The sequence below is a fragment of the Corylus avellana genome, chromosome 11 (assembly GCF_965113065.1).
Source record: "Corylus avellana chromosome 11, dhCorAvel1.hap1.2, whole genome shotgun sequence".
NCBI lineage: Eukaryota > Viridiplantae > Streptophyta > Magnoliopsida > Fagales > Betulaceae > Corylus > Corylus avellana.
Genome location: NC_142500.1, coordinates 13,575,205 through 13,592,230, shown reverse-complemented (window position 1 = coordinate 13,592,230; position 17,026 = coordinate 13,575,205). Strand labels below are relative to the sequence as shown.

The following is a 17,026-nucleotide window of genomic DNA, read 5'->3' as shown; positions in this document are numbered from 1 at the left end:
CATCCTCTTCAATCTCGTCTACACTTGCTTGGAATCTCTTACCATTCAAGCTATCCACACACTCATCATCAAATGGGTTTTGTCGAGAGAAAACATCGACATATTGTTGAAACTGGCCTCTCACTTCTTGCTATTGCAAATGTTCCTCTCTACCTTTGGGATGCAGCCTTTAACTCAGCCACATATCTCATCAATAGACTTCCTTCCAAAATTACCAAAAACAAATCTCCCTACCAGCTTCTCTTCAAAGTCATTCCTGACTACAAATTTCTCAAAGTTTTTGGCTGTGAATGTTGGCCTTTCATTCGTCCATACAACAAACATAAACTTGACTATAGATCCAAATCATGTGTCTTCCTTGGATATTGTAAAGACCATCATGGCTACAAATGTCTTCACATTTCCTCAGGGAAAATATTTCTCGCACGTCATGTTGTATTCAATGAAACATCCTTTCCCTTCAAACACGGCCAAACAAATCACCCACCCTCACCACCAACTATTGTGATTCAGTCTCCATTCACATCCCCTATTTCCCTCTATCCAATCCCTACCGCTGCTGCCACTAGTTCCCCACCTACGGAAACTCCTTATAACCAATAGTCTCCAATCAGCAATCCTCACACCTCACCTCAATTACCTACTGTCCCAACTCCCACCATGACACCTTCTGCCGCAAGTGATTCTCATACCTCATCCACAACCTTAGAAGATGAACAAGTGCCAGCTCCTCTCGCACACACTCATGAGATGACAACTTGGTCTCAAAATCAGATATTCAAGCCGAAGCCACTCCCTACCGGGATGATTAGGTATCCACCAAGTGCATTCACCACCACCTTAAGCTCAGCTACCATTGAACCAACCTGCTATAGGCAATGAATGAGGAGTTTGATGCTCTCCTTAAAAATGGTACATGGTCCTTGGTACCATTCTCTCCCTCAATGAATGTCGTTGGCCAAGGGATTCCACCAACAACCAGGGGTCGACTTTGATGAAACTTACAGTCCTATAATGAAACCTATCACTATACGCACTATCCTTATTATTGCCGTCACTCAAAATTAGGCTATTCATCAAATTGATGTTAGCAATGCATTCCTACATGGTGTCATCAAGGAGAATGTCTATATGCTCCAACCTCCAGGATTCACACATCCCAACTTTCCCAATGCAGTTTGCAAACTGCACAAAGCGTTATATGGCTTAAAACAATCACCAAGGCCTGGTTTGATCGATTAAGTTCACGGTTTCATGAGCTAAAGTTCAAAGGTTCAAAATCTGACTCCTCTCTCTTTATTTATAAATGCAATGGTGTTACTATCTTTGTTTTAATATATGTCGATGATATCATCATTACGAGCTCCCACCAAGCAGCTATTCCAAGACTTATTGCTGACCTGCAACTATCCTTTGCCATCAAAGACCTTGGACCATTGCACTTCTTCTTAGGTGTTGAAGCAATTTGGCCAAAAGATACTCTTCATCTCTCTCAACAACGGTACATACATGATATGTTTACAAAAACAAACATGATGTTTGCCAAGCCTATATCCTCTCCAATGTTAGCTTCTTCCCCTTTAAGCAAGTTTGATGGCTCCACAATCACTGATCCCTCATTATATAGCAGCATAGTGGGCTCTCTTCAGTATTTATCTCTCACGTGGCCAGATTTGTCATTTGCCGTAAACAAGGTATCACAATTCATGCAAGAACCCCGAGACACCCATTGGCCAGTAGTCAAGTGCATCCTGCATTACTTAAAGTTCACAAGTGATCATACATTCTCAATATATCGTTCATCTTCACATTCTCTCACAACATATTCAGACTTTGACTGGGCGGGATGCCCTGATGATCACCGATCAACTTTTGGATATTGTAGCTTTCTCGGTAGAAATCTACTCTCATAGAGTTCAAAAAAGCAGCCCACGGTGTCAAGATCTAGCACCGAATTTGAGTATAAAGCCTTAGCAAATGCCCCATCCGAATTGGTATGGATTCAAGCTCTTCTCCGTGAACTTGGTCAGCATTTCCAACATCCTCCGATTTTACATTGCGACAATATCGGAGCCACGTATCTCTCCTCTAATCCCATGTTTCATGCACAAACAAAACATATTGCCATCAACTATCATTTTGTTCGTGACTTAGTCGCTGCCAAGGAACTTGACATTCATTTCATCTCTGGGAAAGACCAAATAGCTGACATCCTTACCAAACCTCTAGTTTCATAGAAGTTCTTGGTGCTAAAATCCAACCTCAACGTTAGCATGCCCACGTCGAGTTTGAGGGGGCATATTAGAACAAATAAATCACAAACAACCGATTGTAATAAAGATTATGACAAAGGACCTTTGCTCAAGCAGAAACTCTTGCGGAAACAAGAACTGAAGTGAATTACTTCTCAAAGACAATTTGTATAGAATTAGGTTTCTATCAGTTATTGATCTTATAAACAAAACAATCTCTTTATTATTATAAATAAGAAACACTGCCATACGATTGAGTGTGCAGAAAACACAAAACAATAATCTTCTATACGGTCTATGTTGACTTCGTGTTTACTACCACACCTTCTCAGTCGTAGTTTGAGCTTACCCAATGGGATTTTTTTTTTAAAAAAAAAAAAATTTTAATTCAAAGTTATTTATCTATTTTAGCTAATAGATTATACATCTAATTATCTATTGTTTTTCAATATTATTTAATTTCTTTATCTTGTTTTTATTCCTTCTTTATTTATTTATTTTTCTAATGATCGTATTTTTCGATTGTCATTTTTTTTTCCTCAAACGGTGATATTTTTCAAACGATCATATTTTTCATCAGTCTTTTGTTCTTTTTCAAACAATAATTTTTCTAATGGTCATTTTTTAACCGTCAATTTTTTCAACTGTTGTGCTCCAACAACTTATCTGCAAATGTATATTAATGTGCACCTTATGTGCAAATGTGCAATGTGCTGAAACAACTAGCTACTTTCAAAACTTAGTAGGGAAAGAAGAACAGAACTAGAAAAAAAAAAAACAACAAAATAACAAAACCAACCTTCTGTATGCAACATTTGCACGACAAGTGCTACAGCAACCAGAACGAGAGTTGGACTGCAAACAAGCAAGAATTTTAGAGCAAAACAATGGCTATTTTACATCAATTCACTTTGAAAAAAGACACAAAATTAGAAATCTAATAATTCAAAATGTTAATTTGTTCAAAATTTTGAATTTTTCACCTGCAAAATTCTGACTGGAAAAGAATGTTAAAGTATTGATTAAATGATTAAAATTGATCTCTTCCTATCAGCTTAAGTTGTTGGGATAACTGGTAGTTTAAGATGGTATCAAAGCCGAAGATCTTGGGATCGAATCTTGACTCCGTCAATTCACCCCTCCCATTTTAATTAAATACTCTACGTGTTGGGTCTCACCTATTAAAAGGGAGTTTGAGCCTGCACGTGAGTGGGCGTGTTAAAATGTTGATTAAATGTTTAAATTTATCTCTTCCTATTAGCTTAAGCGATCCAATAGTCTACTAGGTGCTTAGTTACTGGCATGTAATTGGCAAGCGTGTAAGCCTCAACGATTAAGTGAGCGCCGAGTAATATGGGCACCTAATTAGTGGTGTTGCTTTATTGTTGTTGTCTTGTGCTGTTAATTAGTTGTCATGAATTGGGGGTGAAAATCCAATTAGACCCCAATCCACACTCAAATATGAAAAATATGAGTGTTAAACTAATATATGCGGAACTAAAAATATGCAACAATATGTAATCTTAAATTAAGCAAACACAAATATTTTGGTTACGAAGAGGAAACATTTTAAAAATTGTTCTAAAAGTAAAACCTCTCCGGGCCAACCAAACCCAAGAAATAACTATAAGAAAATATTCTAGAGATTATGGACACGGGAACACTTACAACCCTTTGCAAGTCCTTGGCTCTGTAAGATCGATAAGCCTCTAACTTGTCTCCTAACTCACAATCTTCTTCACATGATTCTCCTTTATCAGACACTTCCGTTAGACTTCTCAACTGTTGTTTGTAGAATACAACTTCACAATAACAACCACTCTAAAGGAGAAATGCTTTCTAGCTCACTTACATAAAACCTCTCTTAGCTCAACCTCTCACAAACTCTAGGGTAGAATTCGTACCTCTGCAGTCTTCTAGAGATGAATATATATTAGCCACTAAAACCATACGCTAGCACACAAAATAATCGAATTGAACTTAAAATATACGGGGCGGTATAGGCTTGTCCAAACAATCCTATATCGGACGAGGTATAGGCTCGTCCGGACGGAACTATGTTAAACACACTAAACCCTAGTTCTCTGGTGGGGCGTGTTCGGATGGCTTGCATACGAGACTTCAGGCTCTTGGGAAAATAGGCTTCTAGGAGCGTCCGAACACCATGCAGACGGACCTCTCTGGAAGTCTTCTCGTTCAGACGACCTTGCTTCCCGTTCAGACAATCCAACATGGAGATGACTTTTGGCACTTTTGGCCACCAAATGCCAACAAAAATACTAACAAGGGGCATTAGAAGTAATGTTGATAACGAGTAGTACTCGAGGCGTATTGAGGGGTGGAGCCTTTGTTTGGATAGCAGCACACGCAATGAATCGCCGGAGAACTAGGAAATAAACATTAAAAAAAAAAAAAAAGCATAAAGAAGCAGGTTTAAATTAACAGAAACCCCGCACTTGAGCTATTACATTTATAATCAATATAAATAATAGGACACCAACTTATTTGCTCATTTCCATCTATATTGTAATTCAAATTGGAAGGAGGGAAAATATATATAAAGTAAATCATAATCCATTAGCGAGATTAATAATTTACCCCCAAAAGGTAAAAGTTAAATCTCAAAGCAGATACTACAAATTTTTTTGATTTGGTGACATGTGAAGATTGAGTCATTACATAAAACGACATTATATATGCAGTGTCATTTTGGGCAAAAAACGATACATCTTGCAGAGGTGTCGAGGGGTATCGTTCCACTATTGAAACGAAGTCGCTCTCATGGGCGGATGTCATTTCACTACTCAAACGACGTGCACCCTTGGGCCACGTCGTCAACCGTACTGTTTAAACGACGTGGCCTAAGGGGGGCAAGTCGTTTGAACAGCCGTGCACATCATGCTAGGGGCTTTGGTGTGAAGGAAATAAAACAAAATCCCATAATCCTCTCCTTAATTAGAATCAGAAATCTCAATCTCATAATCCTCTCCTCAATTAGAATCCCATGATTGTCTCCCTATCAATTGTACAGGTTAAGGAAATCTCCTTAAGATAGGGAGACAATCATGGGATTCTAATTGATGAGAGGATTATGGGATTGAGATTTCTGATTCTAATTGAGAGAGGATTATCGTATTATGTTTTATTTCCTTTAGGGTGCATGGGGGCGTGCACCTACATGCATGCCTGCACCCCCTTCTCTCTTACTCTCACCTGCGCAAACCCCCCCCCCCCCACCCTCTTTCACCTGCGTAACCCCTCCCCCCCCCCCCCCCTCGATCTCTGAGCTCTCTCAATCTCTTAACTCTCTCAGCTTAACCTCTCAATCTCAGCTCTCTCTCAGCTCTCTCTTAGCTCTCTGCAAAATTTTTCGTATAGCTCAGTCTCTGCTAGCTCTAAGCTTCTCTCACTCCTCCAGCCATCTCTGTCCCTCCGGCGCAGGCAGTCAATCCTCCGGCATCATCACCAATCTCCGGCCAACATACAAGTACATGCATGATGCTTTTTGCATATTTAATTTTTAAATGTGGTTTTTGCATGATAACTCTAATTAATTTGCACATTTAATCTTGTAAATTTTAGATTTGGTATTTAGATTTAAATATTTTTTGTGTTTAATTAGATTTTATATATTTTTGGAAATTTTTTATAAATTATTAATCTTTGGATTATAATTTTGTTTAGGTTTTTAAATTTTAGATTATGTAATTATTGATTGCCCTTGTTGGATAGTACGTATTTAGTGATTATAATTTTTTAAATTTGGTATTTAGATTACATTTAATTTTTTTTTTTTTAATTTTAGATTTGATATTTATGTTTTAGATTTAAATATTTTTTTGTGTTTAATTAGATTTTAGAATTCTGGAAGTTTTTTGTAAATTAATTGTTGGATTATAATTTTGTTTAGGTTTTTAAAATTCAGATTATGTACGTATATGTTATAAATTTTTTTTTTTTTTAAAAAAAATAACCTAAATTTTTTTAGATGTACATCCTATAGTGACGGCTCGTTAAGGCTATGTCGGTCACGAAACAACCACTGGATCCAAGGCTCATATAACAACACACACGTTTGACCATAGAATCAAGTATATATAGTAAGCCATTGGCCATTATGTCATACAATGCATCTTATCAACATGTTATTAAAGCAATTACCAAGTTATTACAAAAAATAGACATGCTCATATCATACGCATGATTAGTGAACTAGCATATCCCACGTTTTTAAGGAAAGTGTTCGTAAGTATTTACTTACTTCGTGTGCTTGCTTGAGTCATCCAACATCACAAAACCCTGCTATAACGAAATACGACACATCATAATGCGCAATACTAGAGGACCTCTATGAGTATGTACTAAGTCCTATCGAACAAAAAGGGTTGCTTGAACTTAAGCTGCACAAGTGGAGCTAAAGAGCAAATGCCTGACCTTCTGGCCGTATGTATGGGCACAAGGGTGTACGTCCGGTCAGTGAGTTAGGTTTTCCGGATAGAAGCTCTGAACTGTATTTTAAGGCTTCTATGAAATCTATGGGCTGATATTCCTCATTCTAGGCTATTAAGACATCACATGCATAGTAAGAAGACACATCATCATGCATTATAAAGGATCAAAGAGGCTCTTTAAACTCTTTTGAAAACATTTCTTGGTTTTATAAAATAATGGGTAAAAGAGCTTGTCATAGTGCTTTTAAAACTTATAACATCAAATAAAGCAACAAGAACAACATCAAGAATATAAAAATGGGCAAGGGGTTACCTTAGAAGATGGCAAGAACACAAGGCTTTCTTCCTTCTCTCCAAATCTCTCTCAAACTCACAAGAAAACTCACATAGGGGATTTCAGAGAGCCTGGGGGCGAAAAATGAGTTAAAGGGACGAAGAGGAATAGGATATTTATAGGTGAGAAAAAGCTGAGGGTGCTGCAGGCTACTCTGAAAAGCAGCGTACGTATGGTACTATAGGAGCATACGTATGGTACTGTTTACTCAATGGTCCAAACGTTGCATCATACATCCAAACATTAACCAATGGTTAACCAAAAATCAACATATATCCTATGGTCCCCAAGCATACGTCCGTGTACTATTTTCAGAGTACGTACGGTGGTCTCCTGGCATGCGTCCTCACTGAATACAAGACCATATGTACGGTAGTCCCCGGGCGTACGTATGGTCAGAAAGGGGTAAATTTGGGTTTTTGCCTCAAAACTTCTAGGAGTCTTGGTTATATGTAGGGGCGTATGTCTTTCGTTATAAAAACCATGTTTTATAAAATCTTTAGAGCTTTTACTCATTAATAAAAACGATTGTTTTTATCGGGTATTACAAATATGTCATGGTGTTACTAGGTAGCTTTGATAGCATTTGTAACAACTGATAAGCGCCAAATGTTGAACATTTAATCCCCTTAACTTGCATATGTTAATTCCTTAGCACTGTTATCTGTTTAATTTTGTGTTATTTTTGTGCTTCCAGGTTCCTAAGGAAAAATGCAATTAATTTAATTGAATTTGGGCTTAAAATGCATTTCAAGTTATTGTAGCAAAGTTATTGTGGCTAGGCTCGAGTGCTCATGTGTTGAAAAGTTCGCATGCTGCTAAAATTGATAAGGAATGCCATTTTAGGTCTACTAATCTGACTGGGAGACTGAATTACGTTTTTTTATGGGATTTCTAAGGATTTTAGGGTTTGATTTACTCCCTATAAATAGGCCTCTAAGCCTTGAAGAACACACACTCGTTTGATAGCTGGCGGCAAAGACTCATTTTCAAAGTCAAATTTAGTTTTTAGTCTTATTATGGGACTGGGAGACAGACCTCCGATTTTTCTAGGACTACTAAGGTTTCTTAGACTCTCTTAAGCCTATAAATAGACTGCTATGCATTCAAGAAAGGGAGACGAGTTTTGGAAGACAAGTTCAGAGAACAAAATTTCACAGCTTTTCTCTCTTTAGTTTAGTTTTTCTTTAGGTTTAGATTTTATTTTTATGTGGAGCTAAATTGAGCTAAATTCCCAACTAAGGTTGGAGATGAAGCATTACCGATGAAGAACAATAGCATTTTTATGTAAGTCTTTATTCATCTGATTTTATTGGGTTTAATATTTCCATTGTTTTACTTATTTTCAATGTGTGGAATGATTCTTGGATATCATTTGTGATTCAAGGATAAACTTGATGATTTACGATAATTTCACACAATTGATTGCTTGATTTTATTTGCTTAAAAATTGGATATCCCTTGTAATTTGTTCTACAAATACATTTGGTGTTTTAATTAAAATTGGATATCTTTTGTGATTTACGGATATATTTGATGATTTAATTGATATTGGATTCCTTTTGTGATTTGTGCAATGAATAGATACATGGTATGGTTTTGATTAATTGTTTGAAGCATAGTAAAACCTATCTAAGATTTTAATTGTGAGAACTTCAGATTAATATTGATGAACATGAAAGTATGTTATTATGATTTGGTGAGTGTGGATTCTCATACCGTAGTACCTTTATTTTTATTTTATCTAATTTATGTTTTATCTTTTAATTTTCAAAACCTAAAAATTCAAACATTTATTGGAACTAGTTAGGATTTAATTAGTTTAGATATAAGTTGCTTTTTAAAAACACAATTTCCTGTGGGTTCGACCTCACACTTGCAAAACATTATATTGCAAACGATTTGTGTACTTGCGATTAAATAAATTTGTACAACAAATGTCTTAGTCGATTGGGTTGACACTTGGTTGATCAAGTCATCATAACTCACAATTAATGCAAGTCAAATCCAAGTTATAACTCAAACTGACATAGCCGCAAAGTGGAGGCTCGATTGATCAAGCATGTGGCTCAGTCTATCAAGATTCACTTTTTTCGCCAAAACTTCACAACATGCCTCGTGTCCAGCCTTGGTCGATTGAGCTTGTTTGGGAATATCTTAACCTTGCGTTTACAACCTCGTTTTTCGATCGGTTTTGTCCTATCTCTCCCGGGTGCTTCCATACTTAGTCGATCAAGTGCTATAGCACACATGGTAGTAATTTAGATGTAACTTGGACTACGAGTGTTGGAATCGCACATAAAAATGACAAAAAAAGGCTTCTCTCTCTTGTTTTAGGGAGATGAGCTCTGTAAAATAAACCCTAGCCGCCTCCTTAGTGAGGTTTTTTCCTCCATCTCGTGCGGCCTTTCTGGGAACGAGGGAAAGGCTTTGTCTTTTCCTGAGTTCCTGTGTATTTTAGAACCGCCCTGTGCGGCCTTGGAAAAGACTTGGTTTGTCTATGGTTTCTTCAGAACCATAGATGAAACCATTACCTGCTGTTTAGTTCTTTTGGACTATTCCAAGTTTATGTTTTTGCCCATGTATCTTCGTTGCACTTTCTATTTGGGCTTTGTTGTTGGGATGCCCACCCTTTCAATTTTGTTGTTTCATCCCATGTAAACTATTTTTCCTTATTTGATTAGAAAAAAAAAAAAAAAATCAACAAATTAGACTTTTCATGGCATAGCCTTAAGGAAGGAGGTACCAAAGAAAAAAAAAAAGAAAAAAAAAAAGTAGGCTAGAGTGTATAATACTATTGTTGTGCGTACATACAAATGTTTGGTGGGATATGCATACACTTGAATAGGTTGACTACTACAAACTTGGTAAATTAAAGAAAAAAGGATAAACATTTCATGAAACAACATGGGAATTAAACAACTCGAGATGGAGGGACAGGAATATCCATTGTCCCTTCCAACATCAAGATTACATTTTTCATTGAAGGACGCAAAGCCGGATCTTCTTGTATGCACCATAACCCAACTTTTACCATTCTTTCCAGAGTCATGATGTCCACGTTTTCATCTTCAACAAGCTTCTCCAACTCTCCAGCCACAAAGCAATTATAAACCCAACTAGAAAGAGTTATCTCGTCTGGCGTTGGAACATTTACTTCTATACTGCGTCTGCAGCATATAATCTCCAAAAGCATAATACCGAAACTGTATGTGTCTGCTTTTACTGAGATCAAGGCGTTCTTTTTCCACTCAGGTGCCAAGTAGAAGTATCCAGTTGTTTCTTCGGCCTCCACAGCTGTTCTTGATTGATTTGGCGGTAACAACTTTGCCAACCCAAAATCAGAGATCTTTGCCGTCCATGTATCATCCATGAGTATGTTTTGGGGCTTTATGTTGCAGTGGATGATATGAACTTCACACTCATCATGTAGATAGAGGATCCCTCTGGCCACATCCCGTGCAATTCTTACTCTATCTTTCCAAATGGGGCGCATCTCGGCCTTGAAGAGAAGATTTGCAAGTGAGCCATTGCTCATGTATTCATAAACAAGAAGCTTTCTAGAGCCCTCCATACAAAATCCAAGCAAGCGAACCAAGTTTCTATGATGGGTTCTTGCAATTGCTGTAATTTCAGCTCGAAATTCCCTTTGCCCTTCTTCCACAAATTTCTCTAGTCTTTTAACAGCAATAGTTTTGTTACCTCCAGACATAGTTCCTTTGTAAACAACTCCAAAAGAGCCCTTGCCTAACTCTTCCTTGAAGCCATCTGTTGCTTTCTCAAGCTCATTGTAAGAAAATGATCGCAAAGTAAACTCTTCAATCAATCCCAAATTTGCATTGTCTGAGAGACTTTTATACCTGTAAACTTGATGTCTGTATCTGAACAGAGTATAGATGGCAAAAATGAAACAAAGGCATGAAATGGAACCCAAGGTTATGGCAAGAATCAAAATCGGACCTCTTTTGGTTTCAGTCAAGACTTTTGGACCAACGGTTTCTGGAGGTAAGGGGATTGGATGGGTTGTAATATTTTTCTGAATCACCTTGATGAAAGCCGTAGCTGATATATTTTTACTAACTCTACTATATCTAATTGGAAGTTGATATTTAGCGCAACCATCATCCGTGTATAATACGGCCGCACAATTGCAATCTTCCAAGCAAGATATGCCGCAATCTTCCTCCTTCATTTGTAGCACTGAGTAAGGATAATCATTCCACCACATGTTCTTTAAGGAAAAGGTACTGCTGTTCAGCGTGGCTGGATCTTTACTGTGTCTGCAACCATTGTCATCGAAGTTCCTGTAGCAGCCGAGGAACTTATTACTGGTGTTGACGAAATCAAATCCAGGAAAACAGTTGCATTGACCATTGTTGCCGACGCCTGAGCAGTAACTGTTCAATCCACAGAAACCGCCGACTTCACACTGGTTTGCCAACGACGACCATTCCATCAACATACTTGAGCTATTATGGCTCTCGAAGTGATGTAAATACAATCTAAAGACCCCATCCGCATCAAGTGTTGCGCGGTAGATAATAGTTCCATTTTCCTTGTGATAGTGGCTAGTTGCCAAAATGCGCACGCCCAAACTATCTCCGCTTAGGAATAGAACGCCTGAACGACTAAGAGTGAGTATTACATCGGAACCGCTGTTGTTTGTTCCAGAAGACCAGAAAGTGTCATATGTTGGATCCGAGCTGTTTACAGGGTAGGTAACAAGGTTTCCATCATCACTCCGCATACGAAGAGAAAATTGCCCGCTCGATTGGTCTGATCTAGACACACTCGAATCCAATTGACTGCCACTAGACAGATTCTGACCTCCTAATATGGTGTCAGTTGGATAATCAAAGGTTTGCCAGAGAACAACAGAACGATAGCCGGAGAGCACAAAATTACCGGAATCAAGCATCGCTGCTGAAGCCGTCTCACCTGAAGGCCCATTATTAATGTATGAACTCTCGTTGACTGCTCCATTTAGAAGCCACAGACCATTTCTGATTAGATCCAGTGTAGAATTTGAGGAGAGAGGTGGGTCATCTCGATTGGCAGTCCAGGTGACAGTGTTGTTATTCTGATTAATCAGCCATATGCAGATAGCAAAGCCATCACCCTGTGGGTAGAAACCAAATGCAAAATGGCCGGAAGGTGAGAGCCATGAAGTACGGTTTGCATCTGGGGAAAGCGAAGAGCCTAAGGGTATCACATTGGAGTGGTTGCTTTGAGCGTTTGCATAACCAAGGAGTAGGGAAACAAGCAGGAGAAGTACAACAGGTATGGGAGCCATGATGTAAAGAGTGAGAGAGAGAGAGAGAGAGAGGAGAGAATATTATCCAAAATATAGTAAGGAGAATTTATCCTACTTTCCAAATTAGTAAATTCACATGACATTAGTTGCCGTCTATGTTGACTTGACTTCTACAGTACTAACCCAAAACATACTCTGTTACGCGGCAGAAGACCTTGAGAGAGAGAAAGAACAGAGGAGAAGGAGAAGGAGGAGAGGCAAGGAAACCAAGGGTTAAATATTTAGTATTTAGAAAATTTTGATGTTAATTTTGAAGAATTTTCTAGCTGATTTGAAGTATGTTGTTCTTTGATAAAATTTCGGTCTTAGAAATCTTATTAGATGTAATTAAATGTTGGTGCTTTTTGTAAGTGTTGGCAGAAATTGGAAAAATTTTGGGTGATAATTTTTGTGTGTAAGGGAAACTGGAGTTAATTTAATTGATTAAGGCTTTTTGTTGTTGTGTAGATCTTTCGGTGGATGGGCTTTGATTAAGTGACATTTTTATTACCTGAACACCAGACAAAGAACGTGGAGTGACAAGAGGTTTTTTCATTTTTTGGTTGGAAATGATAAATTTCGTAACTTTTTCTTCATCGTTGTGATAATTTATTCCTGTTTATTTACTTATTGAAGCTAAACCGTAGTTCTGCTTTAACTGTTATCTTTTCTCTACTACGACAGCATTCTGTAACAAAAATTTAAAGGAAGACTTGACTCCTCAGTCAGTCAACGAAGAAAGAGATGTGTGAATCCGGAGAAAAAATTTAAAGGAAGACTTGACTCCTCAAGTCAATCAACGGAAAAAGAGATGTGTGAACCCAAAGAAAAAATTTAAAGGAAGACTTGACTCCTCAAGTCAGTCAACGGAGAAAGAGATGTGTGAACCCGGAGAAAAAATTTAAAGGAAGACTTGACTCCTCAGTCAGTCAACGGAGAAAGAGATGTGTCTGAATCCGTCAAATGCGATGAAGAAAATTCAAATGTGTGAATCCCTGGAAAGCAAGTGTGGGAGAAAAATGAGAAGTCACTATTAATCTCTCTTACTTGTTGCTTGTTTTGAATACAGAAAACAATACACTACCATTTTCTTTTAGACCCTCCAATGGCTCCCAGATCCATTGTTTTCTTCCTAGTGTTTATATCCTTTGGATGTGGAAGAGCTCAACCAAAGCAATCTAGCCATAGTATAACCCCGGGCTCTTCACTCTTTCCAACAACTCAACCCTCTTCATGGATTTCTCCTTCTAAACGATTTGCATTTGGGTTCTACCAGCTGCAAGGCACTACTGGCTTTGCGGTAGGAATTTGGTTAGTCGGTAATCACAACACAACAGTGGTGTGGACGGCAATTCGTGATTATCCAGCGATCACCTCAGACGCAAGGCTCGATTTTACGAAGGATGGTCTGCTTCTTTTGACAAGTGAGGGAGGACGACAGAAACTCAATGCAAATCCAACAGGTTCTGTTTCCTATGCCGCCATGTTCGACTCTGGCAATTTTGTGCTCTATGACAAGGATTCCAAGATAGTTTGGCAGAGTTTTGACCACCCTACCAACACCATTTTAGGAGGTCAGACTCTGTTCTCTGGAGGTCAACTCTTCTCCAGCTTAAACAAGAGTGACCACTCAACCAGATCACGGTTTCATCTCAAGATGCAGGATGATGGAAACCTTGTTTTATACCCAACAAACACTGAAGACACTCCAGGCGATGCTTACTGGAGCTCAAACACTTTCGGTTATGGTTCCAAGCTCCACCTTTATCTCAATGATACAGGCATTCTACTTATCATCAACGGCACTAGTTTACAAACAGTTTCTGATGGAACGATTTATCGTCCTAGCTCATCTTCGGCCCCCAACAATAGTATAATTTATCGTTCAACTCTTGATTCTGATGGAATTTTCCGTTTCTATTCTCATGCCTATGATGAAAGTGGCGACTTCAATGTATCCACTTTATGGGCAGCGTTGACAGATCTATGTGAAGTGAAAACTTTCTGTGGTTTCAACAGCTATTGCACATTCAACGACAACAAAGCATACTGTCTTTGCCTTCCTGGGGCTGATTTTGTAGATTTGAATGACCGGTCTCTTGGATGTGAGAGGAACTTTTCCGAAGCAGAATGTACAGATGGAAAAGAAAATGAAACCATATATCACATCCAACACATAGAGAATATGAAGTGGGGAGGTCGTCCTTATGTTGAGGCACTAATGTCGACAGTGGAAGAATGCGGCAGGTCTTGTTTGGAAGACTGCAATTGTGGGGCGGCACTATTCCAGGGAGGTTCTTGCAAGAAACAGAGTCTTCCGCTCAGATATGTAAGAAGAGGAACAGAAGGGGAGAGCACCGGAGTTTTTAAGGTTGGTATAACAAGCCTTATGAGCAGCAATGAAACTGATAACCAAAAGACGCCACTCGAGGTCACAATCGTACGCAAAACAACAGCAATAGTGCAAATTCTTCTTGTGACTTTTGGTTTTACTGCATTGTCATGTGTTGGCCTTGCAATATCTGGCTTTTTCGTTTTCAAAAGTCGAGTTTTAAGGTACCAAAGGCTGTTAGAAAATGGAAATCTGGGAGCGAATGAGGAGGTCACTTTGAGATTGTTTTCGTATAATGAGCTAAAAAGAGCAACAAATGGCTTCAAAGCAGAATTAGGTAAGGGCTCGTTCGGAGCAGTTTACAAAGGGGCACTATACAAAGGCAGAAGACTTGTTGCAGTAAAGAGACTAGAGAAACTAGTTGAAGAAGGTGAAAGGGAGTTCCAGGCAGAGATGCGAGCAATTGGAAGAACTCACCATAGGAACTTAGTTCGTTTGCTGGGTTACTGCGCCGAGGGGTCTAAAAGGCTTCTGGTTTACGAGTACATGAGCAATGGCTCCCTTGCGGATCTTCTTTTTAGAGCGGATAGACGTCCAGACTGGGATGAGAGAGTGAGAATCGCACGGGATGTTGCAAGAGGGATCCTCTATCTACATGAAGAGTGTGAGGCCCCAATTATTCATTGTGATATAAAGCCTCAAAACATTCTTATGGATGATTTTTGGACTGCCAAAATTTCTGACTTTGGGCTCGCAAAATTCTTAATGCCTGATCAAACTAGGACCTTCACAGGGATCAGAGGGACAAGAGGGTACTTAGCACCTGAATGGTATAAGAACACCCCAATATCAGTGAGGGCAGATGTTTACAGTTATGGAATAGTGCTCTTAGAAATTTTATGTTGCAGAAGGAACATAGAGCTTAACGTATCAAACGACGAAGAGGTTGTTCTTTCGACTTGGATCTATAAATGCTTTGTTGGTAGAGAGTTGGATAAGATTGTGCGCGGGGAAGAAGTAGATAAGACCACCTTGGAGAATATGGTTAAGTTGGGACTTTGGTGTATTCAAGACGAACCAGCTCTCCGTCCTTCCATGAAAAGTGTCCTCTTGATGTTAGAAGGGATTACTGAGATATCTATTCCTCCATGTCCAGCTGCTACGTCCATGTAAACTTTCTCCTGCAAGAAAAAAAATTATATCTGATTTCATGTAGTTTTTATTTGTTTTATGTATTTTCTTGCACTCATAAGGGAGGATGTGTTAGCCCTCTCACTAGTCAACTATTCTGTTTAGAGGTAGAAAGTTGAAGTGCACAAAACAGTGCAAGAGTAAGCTTTCATGCTAAACATTTATTTATCTTTTATCAATAAAATTATAAAGAAAACCTTATTGCCGTGATAGGAATCTTATTGCTTAAATATCACTTCATTCCACAGAAATGAATTCCCCACATATTGGTGATGGTTTGGTGCTCGTTTTGGTCGAGACTATTCTGCAACAGATTTAAACTCAAATATATGGTTTGGTGCTCGGCTGGACGATAGACATGCAAGAAATTACACATTCAAAAGGGGCTCAAATTGCGACAGACGCGTCGGTTTGTGGCTGTGGTTTTCAAGTCCATCGGTTTCAGACGAGTTTTAGAAATTCCTATTTCTCTTTCTAGGGCTTTAATTATGCGTTCTAGTGACATTCTACTAACTATGATAAGGTGATTTGATTTATGGAAATACCATCAAGTTTGCTAAGTGGAGTTGCAGCAGACATGGGAGAAGAGATGGGTGTTGCAAGCTCTATATTTGTTCGCTTAAGAATGTCAGCAATGTAACGTTGCTGCGATAAAAGCAAACCTGTTGGTGACCAATGTTTCAACACCCTAAAAGAAATTCAAGGAGCCGAGATCCTTGATTGGAAACGTAAGAGATAGTGACCGAATTAGGTCATCTACAGCAGTTATAGATGAGCCTGTCAAAGTAATATCGTCCACATATACTAGCTCCTGCAGAATTAAAAATAAATAATGAAGTGTCTGATTTGGAACCACTGAAACCCAATTCAAAAAGGCAATTGCTCAGTCGTGATAACCAAGAGCGAGGGGCTTGTTTGAGGCCATATAAAGCATTTTTCAAAAAATACATTGCATTGGGTTGTTGTGGATGAACAAAACCCACTAGTTGGGACATATAAACTTTCTCAAATAGAAAACCGTGCAAAAAAACATTGCTAACATCAATTTACTTAATACACCATCCAAATGACACTGCAATGGTCAATACCGTCCGAATGGTTATGGGCTTAACCACAGGGCTATAAGTCTCCCCAAAATCATCTCCAGCCTGTTGATGAAATCACTTGGCAACT

At 38.6% G+C, this 17,026-nt stretch overlaps 2 protein-coding genes across 2 annotated transcripts; one reads left to right on the top strand and one right to left on the bottom strand.

The window, feature by feature from the left end:
* Window positions 1-9,854: 9,854 nt before the first annotated feature.
* Window positions 9,855-12,345, bottom strand: LOC132164977 (G-type lectin S-receptor-like serine/threonine-protein kinase LECRK1). Its single transcript, XM_059575491.2, has one exon. The coding sequence runs from the start codon at window positions 12,328-12,330 to the stop codon at window positions 9,952-9,954; it is 2,379 nt and encodes a 792-aa protein (XP_059431474.2). The 5' UTR covers window positions 12,331-12,345; the 3' UTR covers window positions 9,855-9,951.
* A 1,053-nt stretch (window positions 12,346-13,398) lies between these two features.
* Window positions 13,399-15,992, top strand: LOC132166012 (G-type lectin S-receptor-like serine/threonine-protein kinase LECRK1). Its single transcript, XM_059576749.2, has one exon. The coding sequence runs from the start codon at window positions 13,436-13,438 to the stop codon at window positions 15,833-15,835; it is 2,400 nt and encodes a 799-aa protein (XP_059432732.2). The 5' UTR covers window positions 13,399-13,435; the 3' UTR covers window positions 15,836-15,992.
* The last annotated feature ends 1,034 nt before the right edge of the window (window positions 15,993-17,026 follow it).

Excerpts from the sequence above, each read along its gene's own strand:
- LOC132164977 (XM_059575491.2), bottom strand. The coding sequence starts at position 12,330 with ATGGCTCCCATACCTGTTGTACTTCTCCTGCTTGTTTCCCTACTCCTT.
- LOC132166012 (XM_059576749.2), top strand. The coding sequence starts at position 13,436 with ATGGCTCCCAGATCCATTGTTTTCTTCCTAGTGTTTATATCCTTTGGA.